Below are 17,300 nucleotides of genomic sequence, written 5' to 3'. Positions count from 1 at the left end.
AGAGTGGTGTTGACGGGGTCTGAAAAGAATCTGGCCCCAGTCTCCTATCTAGGAAGAGGAGAGTGGGCATCTGAGTGGCATCTTCGCTCCCCAAGTGGGTTGCATATAGAGGCCTCATAGCCAAAAAAAACCACCTCTCTGTTTTGTTACTGTCTCCTAACTCTGTTCTGAAGTTATTCATGACCCGATGAGCAAAAGGCTGCTGATGTGCCAGGGGAGGAATTCGTTCCTGTTAATCAGAATGCATCTTGCGCATTCAAGATTTTTTTAAAAAACAATTTCACCTCGTTTATTAGATTCCAACTTAATTGTTACATTCTAATCTTATTTCCATTTCAGCTGACCGGATGAATCGACTGCAGACTGCGCTCGCTAGCTCCCAGCAGTTCCAGCACATGTTTGACGAGCTTAGGACCTGGCTGGATGACAAACTGTGCCAGCAGGCCCAGAGCCGGCCTATTTCTGCTAAACTGGAGAGGCTGCAGTGTCAAATCCAGGAGCAAGAAGAGTTCCAGAAGAGTCTCAACCAGCATAGTGGCTCCTATGAGATGATTGTGGCTGAGGGAGAGTCTCTGCTTCTTTCGGTTCAGCCTGGGGAGGAGAAGACTGCCCTGCAAAGCCAGCTGGTCGGCCTCAAAACACATTGGGATGAGCTCAGCAAGCAGGTCACAGACAGAAACTCAAGACTCAAGGACTGTTTGCAGAAGGCCCAGAAATACCAGCGGCACATGGAAGACCTCCTTCCTTGGGTAGAGGACTGCAGGGCGAAGATGTCAGAGTTGGACGTAACTCTGGACCCTGTGCAGTTGGAGGCAGCCCTTCTGAGGTCAAAGGCTATGCTCAGTGATGTGGAGAAGCGCCGCTCCCTTCTGGAGATGCTGAACAGTGCTGCTGACATCTTGATAGATGCTTGTCAAACTGACGAGGATGAGGTTCGGGATGAGAAAGCAGGCATCAATCAGAAGATGGATGCCATTACAGAAGAGCTGCAAGCCAAGACTGGGTGCATTGAAGAAATGTCACAAAGGCTGAAGGAGTTCCAAGAAAACTTTAAGAACATTGAGAAGAAGCTGGAAGGGGCAAAGCATCAGCTAGAAATCTATGATGCTCTAGGACCTCAAGCCTGCAGCAATAAGAACTTGGAGAAGTTGAGGGCTCAGCAGGAAGTGCTCCAGGCCCTGGAGCCGCAGGTGGATTATCTGAAGAACTTCACACAAGGTCTGGTGGAAGATGCTCCAGATGGGTCTGACTGCTCCCAGCTCTTACAGCAAGCTGAGGATTCTCAGCAGGACTTTAAAATAGTGAAACAAAAAGTAAACGAATGCTGTACGCTGATGGAGACCAAGCTTGAAGGAATCGGCCAGTTTAATAACCACGTCCGGGAGATGTTCTCTCAACTGGCAGATCTAGACGATGAACTTGATGGTATGGGTGCCATCGGGAGAGACATTGACAGCCTCCAATCTCAAGCCGAGGATGTTCGTACATTCCTGGGCAGACTTCAGGGGCTGAAGTCAGACATTGAAGCCTCTGAAGAGGAATGCAGGCACATGCTGGAGGATGAAGGAAGCCCTGACTTGTTAGGACTGAAACGTGAACTAGAGACTCTAAATAAACAGTGCAGCAAGCTGACGGAAAGGGGCAAAAATCGCCAAGAGCAAGTAGAAACGACACTCTCTCGAGTCGAAGACTTTTACAGCAAACTGAAGGAGCTGAATCACATGTCCAGTGCAGCAGAGGAGAATGAGGCCCTGCAATGGATTGTAGGGACAGAGGTGGAAACCATCAACCAGCAGTTGGCAGACTTCAAGGTGAGCGCGCCTGTTGCGGGGTTGTTTAAGTGGCATTTGCTGGTTAAAGGTTCATCTTCAGTTTGACCTGATCTCTTGTGCTATTCTAAGCAGTGCGTTCCTTGCAGAATTCATATAACTTTATTGCTGAAATGCCGTCAGGGTGCTTCGTGCTGTTTGATACAGAGATGGTCTCTGCCGTTTAAGAGTTGAGTACCTGGAAGGTAGAGTTGATAACTCTCATGGTCAGGTTTGAAAAGTTCCTCGTCTCCCCTACCCCCGACTCCCCATACTGCACACAATATTAGACTATCAGAACTTCTCTTGGCTTTTTCAGTACAGTACTTTTTAGGGAAGAGGGGTGTTTTCGCTCCTTAACCTTATCTAAATCATGATTTTCAGTATCTCCTGAGATGTCCAGTGCAGATCCATCAGTGTATCCGCTAAGCAGGCCTGTCTGCTCAACCCCAGAACCCCAGCTGTCTTTCAGGAACCTTGGGCTCTGATGCATCACTCCAGTTTTTGGGTCTTGGATAAAATTATAGATAGTATTAAACTGTTACAGCTGGGGCTGGGGGTGGGGGCATGTCATTCCCTTTGTCTTATCAGTTTTTTGCTACAGGATTTTCACATTACCAGTGGAGAAACGCTGGAGACCATCAAGATATGTGCGCAAAACTTTTAACTGAGCCCAAAAAGAGAAGGTTTTCAAGGTGTTTAAATTGTATGTAGTGTTGTGGTGTCAGGGCATGCTGTTCCACTACGTTAATGACATTAGTACTGCTTAGAGATGATGATGCTGTGAAACCTCCATTGCTGATGCGCTCCACTGCTAGCGATTGGTCTGATTTACATTTTGCTGCTCGGTGACTAGCAATAAGAGGGTGAACCATTTACTTTTCATCACATAGCTAATTGATCTCATTCAGGCAGTTAATGCCTCTGTTACACCATCGCAGTATTATGGTCCTCTCAATCCCCTGGGCCTCATCAGTATAACCTGAGGTGTGAACTTAAACCAATCTAGTCATGCTGGTATAACCCTTGTGTGGACACTTTTATTCCAGGGTAAGAGTGGCTTTTTTGGTTTAGTTTATGTCACTTGGGAAAGGGTTTAAGCTAATCCTAAAAAAGCCACTTGTATCCTGGAATAAGAATGTCCATAAGGAAGGTTAGACCCGGTAAAACTGTACCTGTGTAACTGGTAAAACTTTCCTATAGTGAAGACATTACTTCTGGCTGAATCACTTTGATTAGAAAGGTTTCAGAGGGGTCGCCGTGTTAGTCTGTATCAGCAAAAACAATGAGGAGTCTTGTGGCACCTTAGAGACTAACACATTTATTTGGGCATAAGCTTTCATGGGCTATAACCCACTTCATCAGATGCATGGAGTGAAACTGAGCTCAAATGGAATGTCCTGACTGGCATGGATAGCCTGGAACGGTGGTGGTAAGAGGATATTTAGTTATCAATGGTCCGCATCTCAATGACTTTGAAGATAGCCCTCCCAGACATCTGTGGCTGCTACAGAACAAAGCCAAAGGTACTGCAACAGAAGGAAATAAGCATCCTTATCAGGAGTCCTTGATTGTTCTCATAGTCCCTGGGACTCTGTTGGGCTGGAATATCTGCTTGCAGAAGCTTTCTTTAAAAATGAAAGTTGCAGGAATTATTTTAGCTTTCTTCTGTGTAAAAATTAAAAGAGAAGAAAGCTGGGGAGTGTGGGGAATGAAGGCTGGTGGAGAAACCATAGTTACATAGAGGAAACTCTTCCTATAAACTGTTCACCTAAAGCAGTGGTTCTCAATCAGGAGTCCGGGGACCCTGGGGGGCCATGAGCAGGTTTCAGGGAGCCGCCAAGCATGGCCACCGTTAGACTCACTGGGGTCCAGGGCAGAAAGCTGAAGCCCCACCTGGACTGCAGCTAAAGCCTGAGTAATGTAGCTCCACAAGGAGCCCTGTGGCGTGGGGCCCTGGGCAAGTGCCCTGCTTGCTACCCCCTAACACTTTTACCCCCCGGCGTTTATATGCAGAAAACCAGTTGTTGTGGCACAGGTGGGCCGTGGCTTATAGCATGTTTGGAAGAGGGCTCAGAAAGAAAAAGATTGCAAACCCCTGATCTAAAGAACCAATGGTATTGGCATCGACGGTGACTACTGCATGGCAGACATTTTCAAGCCTAACGTTATGATTTGCCTCTAAGGAAAAGAGATGTCCCACGTGTCAGCCTGGACACTGAATGATCTCACAGGCATAAACATTCTAGGTCATTAAACGTGCACCAACTGGAGTGAGTAATGACACATCCTGGCTTGTGCATCCGTAATGGGAATTGGGAAGAGAGGATCAGGTTGTCCAGAGCAAGCTTTTAGGAAAATGTGTCATAAATTGTCCGTTCACATTGCAGCGTTGAGTGTCCTTCCTCCCTCAAGGCTTTACAGAACTTGGCAGGGGGGGATGAGAGAGTGCACACCCTGCCCCGTGATCCAGTCCGTGTGAACTGAGCAGAAAGAAATGAACCTGGACGCCTGCCCCACAGCTGATCTGTAAAACAGCGCAGACAATTGAGCTGAAGTCGTGAATGTTCCCTTTTGGGGAGAGAGTGGTGTAGCCAAACTAGAAACTTCTACAGCACTAGCAAACCTTTTGAAAGTTCCTAGCTTGCTGATGTTGTTGTGATTTGGAGCCAGACTTTGCAGCGGGGGAAGGGTGATCTACGGGTCCAGCTTTTGCTGAGCTCATGGGAAGCTAAAACAATGAAAGGAAAGAATCTGAGTGCGTCAGCCATATTTACACCCTAGAGGGTCAGGGAAGGGAAATCTCTTCGGGCCCCATTCTCAAGACCGAGTAACAATATTTTGGTTCATTTCCATGGGTCAAGAGTTTAGTTCCTGAGCTAAAATGCAACGTGAAGTGCATGGCAGATTTATCTGCACTCACACCCAGAGCTTCGTGGTGGGGTCACGCATCATAAGGCTGCCTCAGCTTCTAACAAACAGAAAACAGAGAGGTTTGGTCTGACTGCAGGAGAGTCTGTTGAAAATGCTCTCTTAGAGGTGCTCAGGTGGAAGCCAGAAACGTGTGCGCGCAATTTGGGGGAAAAAATGTTTGTTTGTTTTTTTGGTGCTTAAAACAGGCTGCAGTCTTTCAATGCACAATATCAAACCAGTCTCTCACCTCTGGACTGGAGACCAGAGAGATGTGCAGTGTGTGGCCTGGGGGCCAGAGGCAGCCTTTAGCATCATGAAATAATGCCGCCAGATGGCTCCTGAATGTAGAGAACAAAGCTGATCGCTTACAGGGTTTGATTGCTGGAGCACCAAGAAACACTTTTTATTTATCTGTCCAGAAGACACAAGTACAAGCAGATATGTCTGAATGCATTAATTTTATTAACATCTATGTAAATGATCTGCCTGTGGTCTCCAGGCAGGTTGCCAGCACAGCCCATGTTGTTTCAAAGGCAGGCACTCCAGACCCCAGTGTGGCCAGGGCTAGAGTGGTTCCAATAAGGAACAAGAGATATTGAAATCTGACTTTCAGGGACCTCATACAGGTGGTTCAAACGAAGGTTTACACCTGAGGCTTCCCAAGGTTTTTTTTCCCAACAAACATCCACCAAACCTGTTCAAAAAGAGAACTGGCTGCAAAAAAACTTGTAATGCTGCTGCTTTCCAGTCCCCGTGCTCCTTGTCCATTTTGTTCTATCCTTTGCCAGTTTCACACCACAACCAACATAGGAGTTAGGAGAGATTAATCTGAATGCAGCATTTCCAGATTGTTTTAAATCCAGTAAAGAAGCTGAAAAGCGCCTGCCAGATCTTGACCGAAGGAATTGCTGTTTACCACAGAAGTATTTTTGGTGGGGTGAGGGAGGGAGATTGGAATAGAGGACTGAAGGCACCAAAGGTCATCTTTGTGAGTATTTCCCAACTTTCGGAATTATTCGTGTCACTAGCATCCTTTGATGGTAGCTACGAACAGGCCTTCTTTCTTCGAAAGAAGAAAGTGGAGACTCAGGGTATGTCTGCTCTACGGCAGGAGATGTCGTTTCCAGCTTGAAGGAACGGTTGCTCTGATCACACCAGCACACTAAAGTTAGAAGTGTAGGCATGGTGGCAGAACTGGCTAGCTGCCGGTGCGTGTGCCTAGGGTTTCAGATGGGACTGTCTTTGGGGCAGCTAGCCAGTCCTGCCACTGCTGCTGTGCTCTGTTTTTAGGGTTGTAGCTCAATCAGAGCTAGTGCAGGTATGTCTGCTCGAGCTGGAAATTACGCCGTCCCGCTTCAATGAAGACATACCCTTAGCTTAGAGAATTGTGTCTTCAGATCTGTGGTGTCACGAGTCTGTGAACATACGGACACAGCTGATTCATCATTCATATTATAATAACTATATCGCGTCTAGCACATGAGCGTGATGGAAGTTTGTGGCCATCTTGTAAAGGGCAAACAAACATCAGCCCTGTCTAAAAGGTTTGAGCACAGCATTAGGAAAACACAGTGGATGAATCTACTTTAGAGAAGGGCAGACCCGCTTGGCAGAATCACGCCCAGCCTCTCTGTGGAGTCCATTTTCTTCATTCTGAAGAGACTTTGCAACCTGTTAATATCTTTTCTGCATTCCAGTTCCACCAGTGTGAAACTGATGGGTTGCACTCTTTCAACAGGAAGATTGACAGGAAACATCCACCAATGGCAGCTGCTGATATGAGCTTTCAGTTATTGGCATTTTTCCTCGGCTCTTTCTGCTGTCAGCTCGGGTTTCTCAGATGAAACTTTCCGTAGTATTAATGCTAACGATTGAACTCAAACAAGCGCTCGTTAAAACGTCGATAAACAGAACAGTTGATCTAGCTAAGCTTTAACAAGCAGCGGATTCTTCAGGGCGAGTCATTCCAGACTTGCACACTGGAGATGCAGGAAACATACTGAACAGGTCATGGTTTTTTCTTTGTGCACCCTCAGGCACCAGCAGTCCAAAACTGAAAGGATCCTGAATTGCAAACTTTCCACCCAAAAACTAGGCAAGAGACCAAGGTGCGTAGATTAAAGAAGCTGAAAGCTACATTATTTCATGCAAACCCCCCTAATCTGTAGTGTAAGACTGCAAACGAAGGGTACCTAGACCTGGAATGCCAGCCTGCCGTGAACAGTTCCTGTAAAGGCACAGTGAGCACTAGAGGAATTAAGCTCGGGGTGGGAAAAGCAAAGAAAAAGAGCCAAAAATGACATGCTGCCATTGGCGCCTGTCACTTGTCAATCATGGCAAGAGTACAGCCCTTGAGTTCTGAATTGGCGGAGCATTAGGGATGGGACTTCTGCCACCTATTTTCAAATTTTGTAGATAAAATTATAATAATCAGACTATATTTTAGGGTAAATCTAAACACTATTGTGTGAATCCCTAAAAACGTCCTCTGTAACTTTTGTCCTCATGGAATAAATCCTTGTGATGGGTTATTTGAAACCCAAGTTTCCCAATATCCTGTATTCTTTAACTTCGGCAATACTTACTTTTCAGGCCAAAAATTATCTTGAACTTGAGCATGTGAGAGACAGAGAGAAATCCCTAGACAGAAATAACTAAAGCAACAGCTTGATTTTATTTTACAGAGCAGAGGCTCACAGATCCTTCATGGCTCTGGCACCCTCTCTGGCTGTAAAAACCCCAGAAGGATTCATGATGCACTCAGAGGGAGTGAATAAAACCATTCCAGTCACCTTTTCACTCAGAGGCTGCTCTTTCTAATACCTCCCCCTTGCCCTGTGTAAAGGGAGATATTTGCCAAATCTGTCATTGTAACACATCAAGGAAACCTCCCCCCCGCCCCCCACAAAATACTCCACAAACCTGCTTTTGGTGAAAAGAGTGGTGGTTTTCTTTGTATTATTCTCTCAACTTTTGGGGAGGGTGACTGATTCCATGACACTGTCAACAGCACCACTGTTTATAAGAATATTTTGCACTTTTATACCAAGTGCAATACACACATTTACTAGCCCTTGTGACCCCCCCCCCCAGAAGTGAATAAGTAGGAATAGCTCCCTTACTCCCCCCTCCCCAGCCTCCTCATTTTAAAAACAAGGAAGCAGAGCCACATAGAGGTTAAAAGTAGCAGCCGTGTTAGTCTGTATCCGCAAAAAGAACAGGAGTCCTCGTTTTTGTATTCGTATTTGTTAGTCTCTAAGGTGCCACAAGTACTCCTGTTCTTTTTATAGAGGTTAAGTGAATTCTCCAGCAAGCATGCCTGAATTCTAATCTGGGTCTGGTTTTTTAGCCCTGTGCTTGGTGCCACAGACCAGAGGATCTCAATCCGTGGCACTGGTGGCATGAGAGCCACAACCAAGTGGTATGTAGATTGGATTAAACTGTAGTATTCGAGGAAGAATCTGTTATAACTGCACTGATTAGAATCAGGAAGGTGGCATACCTAGAACTTTCTGAGTTTTAGATGTCATACGGTAGGTCTTAGTTTGAGGACCACTGCCCAAGATGATGCTGTTTTATAGAGAGAGAAGACTCATGCAAGTGTAGGGATTTGGATTTTGGCACCCAAAGGAGTTAGCATTTACTGTAGATCAAGGCCATGTCGACACTATGGAGCCTTTGCTGGTCCAGCCCCCTAGACGTAAGCCGGACTGCACTGGCATAGCTACATCACGATGTAGTTGGTGTTAGTGCTGCTTTGAGCCGGGGATTGGACTAGATGACCTCCTGAGGTCTCTTCCAACCCAGAACTCTATGATTCTATGATTACCTCTCCAAATGACATTAGCTACGCCAGCAGAATCACTCTTCTGATGTAATAGTTGTGCCTACAGTGAGGGGGTTGCCGGCATAGCAAAGTCAGCTGTGGGTGTGATTTTTTTTTTTCACACTCCTACCCGACAGCTTTGCTGACAAATCTTTATAGTGTAGTCCATGCCCAAGACACCTGTCTGAAAGCTGCAGGTAAACGTCACTATGATGCTTTCTAGATGTTTTAGCACCAGTACTGCACTATGTGGCTTGGAAGATTAAGTGCAACACAGAAGACAGTCTCCAAAAAGGTAGCTCACTGTCTCCCCGTAGCCGGAAAGCGTGCCACTGTCAAAATAGCAATGTGTGAAAGGGTGAATTTTTGAATAGAAAGGTCCTGTTGCATACCTGACTGCACCAACATTGCATCAGGTGCATGCGAATGCAAAGGGAAGCCATGCTTGGGAGAGGAAGGGGAAACTGTTACCCAGTAAAGCTGCTGTTATGGTGAACAGAGTGAAAGGGACTAGATGGGGGGAGTTGATCGATTGTAAGTACCGTTCAGTAACAGTGTAAAATAGCATTTCAGTGACATGACCTGCAGAAAGATTGAATCTTGGTGTTTCCTCACCCCTATTGCCTATTCTGCTATTGATTATCACCTTTATTGAATAAACTCTCTACGGTAGCATGCAGAAGAGGGTTCCCCATCTCACAAGGATGACATCTGCACTCTTTCTTCACCCCTTAAGTATTAGCAGCAGGATTTGCTCTCTAGTTCTTTATGAGCTGGTTTTAGCCCTTATCTCCAGGATGGTTTACGGGTGTGCACTGGAAAGGAAAATCAACACCCCTTTCAGGATTGCAAGTCTTAACCCGAGAACAGAAATGAGTTTGTTAGATGATGAGTCAAAATATTTATGCAACGTACTGTGAATATTATTTTGAGGTAGCGTGTTAGCAGCAGCACCCCATATATGAATGTGCTTCTGTGCTTGAAGATACCATCTCCAGAGCCCAACCTCAGAGCCTCCTCCTGTGCTAGTCTGCGAGCTGTTGTGATGATGGTTCAGCACCTGATCGTTTGCTGGAGCCCCAGCATAACTTTGGACTCAAGTTGTAGCGTGCCTCGCTGGTCAGTGGCTTTGGGATGTGGGTGGACAGGGGAGGTAAACTTCCTGTATGAATGTCCCATCAGAATGCGGTATCTTTAATGGAACGGGGAGGGGACAATCTGTCTCGTTCTCCTGCCTTGGCTCATCTCACAGTCCAGCTGGTGGTATTTTTAACCCTTATGTGACCCCAAAGGAATGCCTGTGGCTCCTTACAGTTATATTTCTCCGAGCAGCTGGGTGGGGATGGGGTGGGAGGGAGGGCAATGCTTTCTCCTGGTTGAACACTTTCCAGACCTGCTTAAAGCATTGCTGGCTAGTATTTTGAGCACCAGCAACACAAGCAAAAATGCCTCCTCTTTCACAGCTGTTAAATCATCTTAAAGGCACAACGTCTCCGTTGAGGGGAAGTGATATTAGATTGGGGAACAAGAAAACTAGGAAGAAAGCTCAGATAAGCTTCGTGCCTTGCACGTTGTAGACTTCAACATGACAGGTAAGAGCTGATGGTTACAAATCTATGGTAATCGTTACTAGGGGAGTAAGACCAGCCTTGGTTGAGGTGCTGGAGGGTAGTGGAGAAGTATCATAGCTCTTGTGTACTTCTGATTTGGTAATCTGAGAGTATTGTAAATAAATCTGTTTGCAGAGAGAGACACGTGAGTCTTCGGGGCCCTTGTGTTGGTCAATGTTCTCATTCCTCATGAGCAGAGGAGGAGCAAATAGGTACTCAGAGTACTAGAGATACTTGGAGCAGAACTGGCTTGCAATTGTTCATCTAAAAACAACTGAATAGCAGTGACCTTGACCGGTCAGTGGAAAGTCGGGAAAGCATTTTGGTCTCTCTTGAGCAGAACATCATGTGCAAGTGAAAGCTGAGAGTGGAGTAATTGAACTGCAAGCTGCTGAGAGATGCAATCGAGTAATATTGAGGTGGTTTTGTCGTAATTGGCTTGTTGGTTCAGTAATAAAGTGAGTCCCTTTTGGGAGTCAGCTTGGGTCACTGTTCCAAACCCTCCCACTCACACATGCTGTGTAAACTAATCAGTGTGCCGGGCCTCAGCTGTCCTGTTCTGGGAAGCACTGCCATGGGATGTCTCCCTTTCAAAGGAATATTCCTAACCTGGTTGTATTGATACTTGAAATGAAACACTCTGCATCCATGGTCCATCCCTGATCCAGGGGGTGCTAAAAATACCAACTTCCACTAATACCAGGAATGTTGGGCTCTTTGAGAAGGGAGGGAGAAGGGGGTGAGGTTTGTCTAAAACTGGCAGAGCAGAAAAGGAAGGTGTTGGGCATTGCTGGTCTGGAGGATAGATTTGCTTCTCCGTTTGCCAGCGCTGTGCAGATGCATGGAGAAGTGTGAGATCGAGCATGTACTTAGTTACATGCATGTGTGTGTTCATCATGCCATCTCTGACTGCGTTCTCCCACAATACTTTGTGTGATCTGACGGTTCAAAAAAACAGTGGTACTTATTAGATTTGCAAGGGAAAGGGTGCGTGTGACGGTCGCCAGTAGAAGACTCAGTATTGTAGAGCAGCTGATGATATTTTAGTTGATTTATCCCTGGCACTTAAAGAACAACCACCACTAACTACCACTCCTAACTAAAAGGAAGCGAATGACCTTCCAATCCTCCGTCCAGCCAAAGGATCCCCGTAATACCGTTACCTCACTTCCTAGAGTCTCAAGAAAGTTGCTGGCAGCTAATAGTGCCCCATCTCTTTGGGGCTCCTGCTAAGTTGCTGACTCACTATGTGACTGAGCAAGTAATTTAGTTTCTCTGTTTGTTAAATAGGGTTAATACCTATGTACCTTCCAGGGTGATTTATTAAGGAGAGTTGAGATCTCCAGGGGAAAAGTGGTAGTACCTTTGTTGTGTCTAGATTTGGGACCCCCGAGTGGACACTGTTCAGATCACCCTAAACGGAGCCTCTATAAGTGGGATACTTGGTTGCTGCCTGGCCCTTTTCTACCACACCCCGCTGTGCCTCTCCTGCTGTGACAATCAATCAGCTGTTTAGCTGGGCGGCTTCCTGCAGGGCGTGTTACAGAATGGCATGGGCCTTGTCAGCAGCTGGGAGCAGGAGTTGTTTATAGTGAAGAGGTCTCGGTGTTGTTTTGTCAGACAGACTAAAATCTCTGTTCAGTCCTGTATGCTGCGTATGCACTTTGGAACAAAGAGATTCCCTGTGAGCCGAGCAGGAGGTTTTGTGGGGAGCTGGGCGGTTGTTATATACAAAAATGGCATTTGGCAAGTTTTTATAAAAATAAGCGCCCTCCCAGCCATCGAGACATACCATTCCAGCAGGTGGATTTTTACCTTGAACCTGCCATTTTAAATAGGAGGTTTATTCTTATGCCTGTTTCAGGGTGTGTCTTCACCCACAGAAGGAGGTGGGAAGATTAATAGTGCATTGTGGGAGCGCCAGTTCTCGCAATGATTAAGCACAGAAGTGCCATGGTATTTGGCACATTAATCGCTGCTATACTGTGTAGGCTATTGGCTCTATTTTTTTTTTTAAAAGAAGAATTTAGCCAGATCCTTGTTAGCTGCCATGCAAATAAATAGTTAAAATGGAACTTGCAAACTTTGATAGGAAATGTAGAGGTGTTAGAGGCTGCATTCTCAGGGGGATGTACGTTCTAGCATAGGTGCTTTGGTGGGACCATCTCCCTGTTTTATAAATGGAACCAGCTTTTCTGATTTGAAGAGTGGGGTTGTTTGCTGGCTGAGGTCCGACTTGAAATCAGTTTGAAGTCAGCTGTAAGCCAAGTGGATAAAAGAACAACCACCACAGCACAGTTGGATCAGATTATCCCCACAGCTTTTGTCTACAACGTGCTCCAAGTATAGGGTTTAACCACACAGAGCCACTAAACTTGCAACACACAGAAATGTCAGTCTCCAAGATTTGGGGAAACCAGTGAATCTAGGAGGAAAGAGGCAGCAATGGAGTAGAGATAACTAAATCCCCTAGGATTTTGGTTGGGGGTGGGAGGAAGCCTAAAAACCCCACCATAAAAATCCTGTCAACACCTAGAGCAGCAGTGTAGGGTAAAGTTGGAAATAGTGTAATTCATTTATACAGCACTTTTACCCTGAGACCACAGCTCTTCCCGAACACCCCGCACAGAGTGGTGATGTGCAGCTACCAGTACCTGCAGGAGGAATTGAACTTGCCTTCTCCACTGCAGGTTTGGAGCCAGATTTCTTGCTGCTGAATTTCCTGAATGAAGTCTGTCCATCGGGACAGGATAAGACCCACAAAAAGATGAATCATTTCAAAACGACAGAGCTGCCAACAGGGCCGGCTTTAGGCCAATTCCACCAATTCCCCCGAATCGGGCCCCGCGCCTAAGAGGGCCCCACGCCCAGTGAGAATCCCTTTCCTGGCTAGAGGCACCTTTTTAATTTTTACTCACCTGGCGGCGCTCCGGGTCTTCGGCAGCACTTCGGCGGCGGGTCCTTCAGTGCTGCCGAAGACCTGGAATGAGTGAAGGACCCGCCGCCGAAGACTCGGAGCACCGCCAGGTGAGTACAAGCCCCATGTGTTTTTTTTACACATATATATATATATTTTTTTAATAGTCATCCCTGCCGGGGCCCCGTCAAAACTGTTCGAATTGGGCCCTGCACTTCCTAAAGCTGGCCCTGGTTGCCAAGTTCCAGGAAGAAGGTTATAGGAAGTTTGCACAATCCCGGAGGGAGGCTTGCATTTTGGTCCTCCGACTTTGCTTTCTTTCCTGCTCTCTCTGAACCTGTATCCTTCCTTCCAGTCCTGGTGGCTTTATAGGAATGCTGCTTGCTCTCCCCCCCATCACTGTAGTATCTGAGTGCCTTTCACAGTCTGTAATGTGTGCATCTTCAGCACATCCCCAGGAGGTAGGGCAATGCTATTATCCCCATTGCACACATGGGGAACTGAGGCACAGAGAGGCTAGATAACGTGCCCAAGGTCACACGGTAAGTCTGTGGCACAGCAAGGGATGTAATCCAAGTTTCCCAAATACCAAGCTAATTCCCTGACTACTGGACCATCCTCTATCCATTGGCTCATTCCTCTCCCTCAGTTAATCCAGTCATCACCCTGCTCTGCCCGAAACATGTGGCCAGCGTGGGGAGCCAAGTACATCTCAGAGGAGTGCTCACATACTAGAGCAAGGAGCGTTCCCTGGATTGCACTCAGCTCCCCGCTTCGGCCAGGAAGTGAGCGAATGAAAGAAACCAACCAGCATAGAAAAGGGCTTGAATAGTGGGGGCAGGAGGGAACTAGCAGGCTGAGGTGGAGGAGAGGAAAGGAGTCTGGTAAAGGAGCAGGAGAAAATCTCTCAAAGACTGTACTCTGGGCTCATTGGATCAGAGAGTCTCAAGCTGATAGGTGGCCAACTTGGGGGTCGACAGCGAGCTAGCTGGTCGTATGATGCACTCTTTATTTCCAGCTGCTAAATTACATTAAAAGACAGCTAAAAATATACTAAACACCTTCCTAATGTTACTTTTTCACATAAGCAAGTTCTGTAGTTGCCAGAGGGAGGGTATGCAGTTGCAAAATCGGGCGATGGAACCCATGCAATTGTGAACGAGAAGGTAGGTGGTCCATGAGAAAATGCAGTCCGTGTTAGCAAGGTTGGAGAACCACAGACCTAAAGTCCCAAAAGCAGGTGCTCCCGCTTCAGACGAGGCTCTTGGCAAAGCTGTTTTTTTTTTTTAAACACAGCTGTTTCTCGGTAAGTCTGAAACAACCCTCAGAATGAATTTTAGCAGAGATCATTTCTTAGTAGGAAATTATCATTATACAGCACTGCCAGCGCGCATGATGCTTCACAGAATATCGAGAGTGCATTGCAATTTAATAATAAAGACTAGACAAAGCACAGAGCAACGTGGGTAAGGAAAATCGGGAAGAGGACTCAGCAGTAAGGAAAAAGCGGTAATTCAGAGCAGCGGGCCTTCACCGCACCTTGCTCAGCTTGGGTGCTCTCAGATATCTACCACGTAGAATGGTCTTCGAGGGATTTGAAAGAAAAAGGGAACACTTGGTGGGAAGGAAGTGTGAGACTGATCCAAACCCAGGGGACAGGTTCAATGAGAGGAGGAGGACGAGAGAAAAGTGGCAATGAAGAGAAGATTGGGAGGAATATCCTGAGTGAAGGGGTGGGGAGAGGAGGAGAAAATGGGCAGAGATGTAGGTGGAAGCTTGGTTGCAAAAGGTCTTGAAGGGGAGGACAAAACATTTTGAGAAGAATTAAGCATAAAGCAAACCTGTAACGTAAATTCTTAGCTACTGATCAGTGCCTGAGCACTGGCATTGCTCTGTACCCCAGCGCCCCATACTCATACCAAGAGCTGCCATGACTTTGGGTAGGGTTGGGTAATGTCCTATTGGGCTTTGTCGCAGGGAGCGGGCAGAAGAGGGCTAATATACCCCGACTGGCTCGTCTTTTGAGGGCAGGGTCACTGAAGGGAGAGTTGGCATCTCATTCCTCTCTAGGGTGACCAGACAGCAAATGTGAAAAATGGGGCTGGGGCTGGAGGGGTAATAGGAGCCTATATAAGAAAAAGACCCAAAAATCGGGACTGTCCCTATAAAATTGGGACATCTGGTCACCCTCTTCCTCTCTAGGAATTCACAAAGAACATACTCTGGAGATCTGTGGTTGGCGGCCCATACCCCGGTTGGGGTGACGGGCATGAATGATGATGATGAATACTCCTTGTTCACCTGCTGCCTGGAAACTGATTTTGTAATTGGCTAAGATGCGTGTTCCTAGTGGGGCAGGTAAAAGCAGATTTGCTAATTAAACCAACATCACATTTCAGGTTCCTCCCAGTCCATCTCTGCTACATTTTCTTTAAAAAACAGGCTGTAGGTCCCAGCTAGCTGTGAAATGAACACCGCCTCCCCCACCCCCACCCCCTTTTTTTTTTTTTTTTTTTTTGAGCTCTGGGGTAGAGTCTGGAAGCTCTATCAGATGTTTATTTCAGTAACAGAGATTGCTGCTGGCAGGTCTCCACATACCAAAACCATTGAGAGAAATCTGAAAGGACAAAAATTCAGACAGAGGACCAGAGGCTCCCTCCCCTTCACATACCACATAACAAATATAAAATTGGAGGAGGGCCATTGGAGTTAGGAAATGCTGTCTCTCTCAGTTAGGACTCTTCAACTCCAGGACTACTCCCGACTGCATGACACTCGGGAACCTGTCAAGCCTTGCTTTAGAGTCTTTTCGGGATCAGTCTGATTATGACTTTTGAGGACCTGATAATATTTGAGCCCAAACCTCCGTTGAAAGCTCAGTATGGTGGGTTTGTAGTCAGCTGCATCTGCTTTAATACCTGTCTGATTTTCTACTGGTTTTAGAGATAGGGGATGTGATGGAGGATAACTGACCTGCTTTGGGCACGTGACTTGGTGAGGAAATAGGAAAAGAATTTCTGGCTCTGAAGCTGGCAGTTCCACATCGAGATCATTCTTTATAATGGAACAAAAACCCTCAGCACCCCCAGCCTGGATTCCTAGAATTCCTCCTGCAGATGGGGCCCTTAAGTATGTAACGGTCCCACTCAGAGAGAGTTTGCACAGTGAAGGTGGGGGGGCGGGAAAGTGGGTTTATTGGTGAAACGGTGGGGCCGGCCTTTCTTGTGTTGTTTTAGCTGGGTTGAATTATTAAAGTAAACCAAGACCTGCTCTCCCTTAACTGTAAAATCTGTGCTTACGCACAGAGCCAGAGATGGGCTAGATCGGTCTTGGAATGTGTGTGAGAGAGAGAGAGAGAGAGAAAAAATACTGGCAGACCAAGCTGGGTACAAGATGTGTGCCAACCATATTAATTCTCTGGAGGTCTATGTCGGAGGGTTGATATTTTTGAGTGAATGGTGCAGCCCAGGATATATTCTGCTCCTTAAAGGAGCTCTTGGGTGATTAATTCAGATTGCCAACTACATCCATAGTAGGGTGTCTTGTCTGCACAAGGTTCAGACATGGTTTGGCTGTCAGGTCTCCTTCCCCCTCTTCTCAGAATGATACTTAGACCTATTTTATGAATGGAAATAACTTTTTTCCCCCAAAGGCTTCTTTCATCTCTACCCAACTCAACTGGACAGTATAGGAAATGTAAGGGGGGATATGATAGAGGTATATAAAATTATGAGTGATGTGGAGAAAGTGGATAAGGAAAAGTTATTTACTTATTCCCATAATACAAGAACTAGGGGTCACCAAATTAAATTAATAGGCAGCAGGTTTAAAACAAATAAAAGGAAGTTCTTCTTCACGCAGCGCACAGTCAACTTGTGGAACTACCTGAGGAGGTTGTGAAGGCTAGGACTATAACAATGTTTAAAAGGGAACTGGATACATTCATGGTGGCTAAGTCCATAAATGGCTATTAGCCAGGTTAGGTAAGAATGGTGTCCCTAGCCTCTGTTCGTCAGAGGATGGAGATGGATGGCAGGAGAGAGATCACTTGATCATTGCCTCTTAGGTTGACTCCCTCTGGGGCACCTGGCATTGGCCACTGTCGGTAGACAGATATTGGGCTAGATGGACCTTTGGTCTGACCCGGTACGGCCTTTCTTATGTTCTTATGTAACAAGTTTTTGATGTTCATAAATGTGGAAAACTTACCCTTGCAAAATGCGCGT

General features: G+C 46.3%; 1 protein-coding gene across 21 annotated transcripts in view; it reads left to right on the top strand.

The window, feature by feature from the left end:
- Positions 1-17,300, top strand: part of MACF1 (microtubule actin crosslinking factor 1) — a 229,254-nt gene that overhangs the window by 151,547 nt on the left and 60,407 nt on the right. For all 21 annotated transcript variants that reach the window (XM_039511277.1, XM_039511274.1, XM_039511271.1 and 18 more), the window contains one exon: positions 340-1,811. In XM_039511277.1, the coding sequence (XP_039367211.1) occupies positions 340-1,811 (1,472 nt within the window). The remainder of the gene's footprint in view (positions 1-339; positions 1,812-17,300) is intronic.

Source organism: Mauremys reevesii, linkage group 23 (genome assembly GCF_016161935.1).
Source record: "Mauremys reevesii isolate NIE-2019 linkage group 23, ASM1616193v1, whole genome shotgun sequence".
NCBI lineage: Eukaryota > Metazoa > Chordata > Testudines > Geoemydidae > Mauremys > Mauremys reevesii.
The sequence above is the reverse complement of the archived record's forward strand: the minus strand, read 5'-3'. Positions and strand labels throughout refer to the sequence as shown.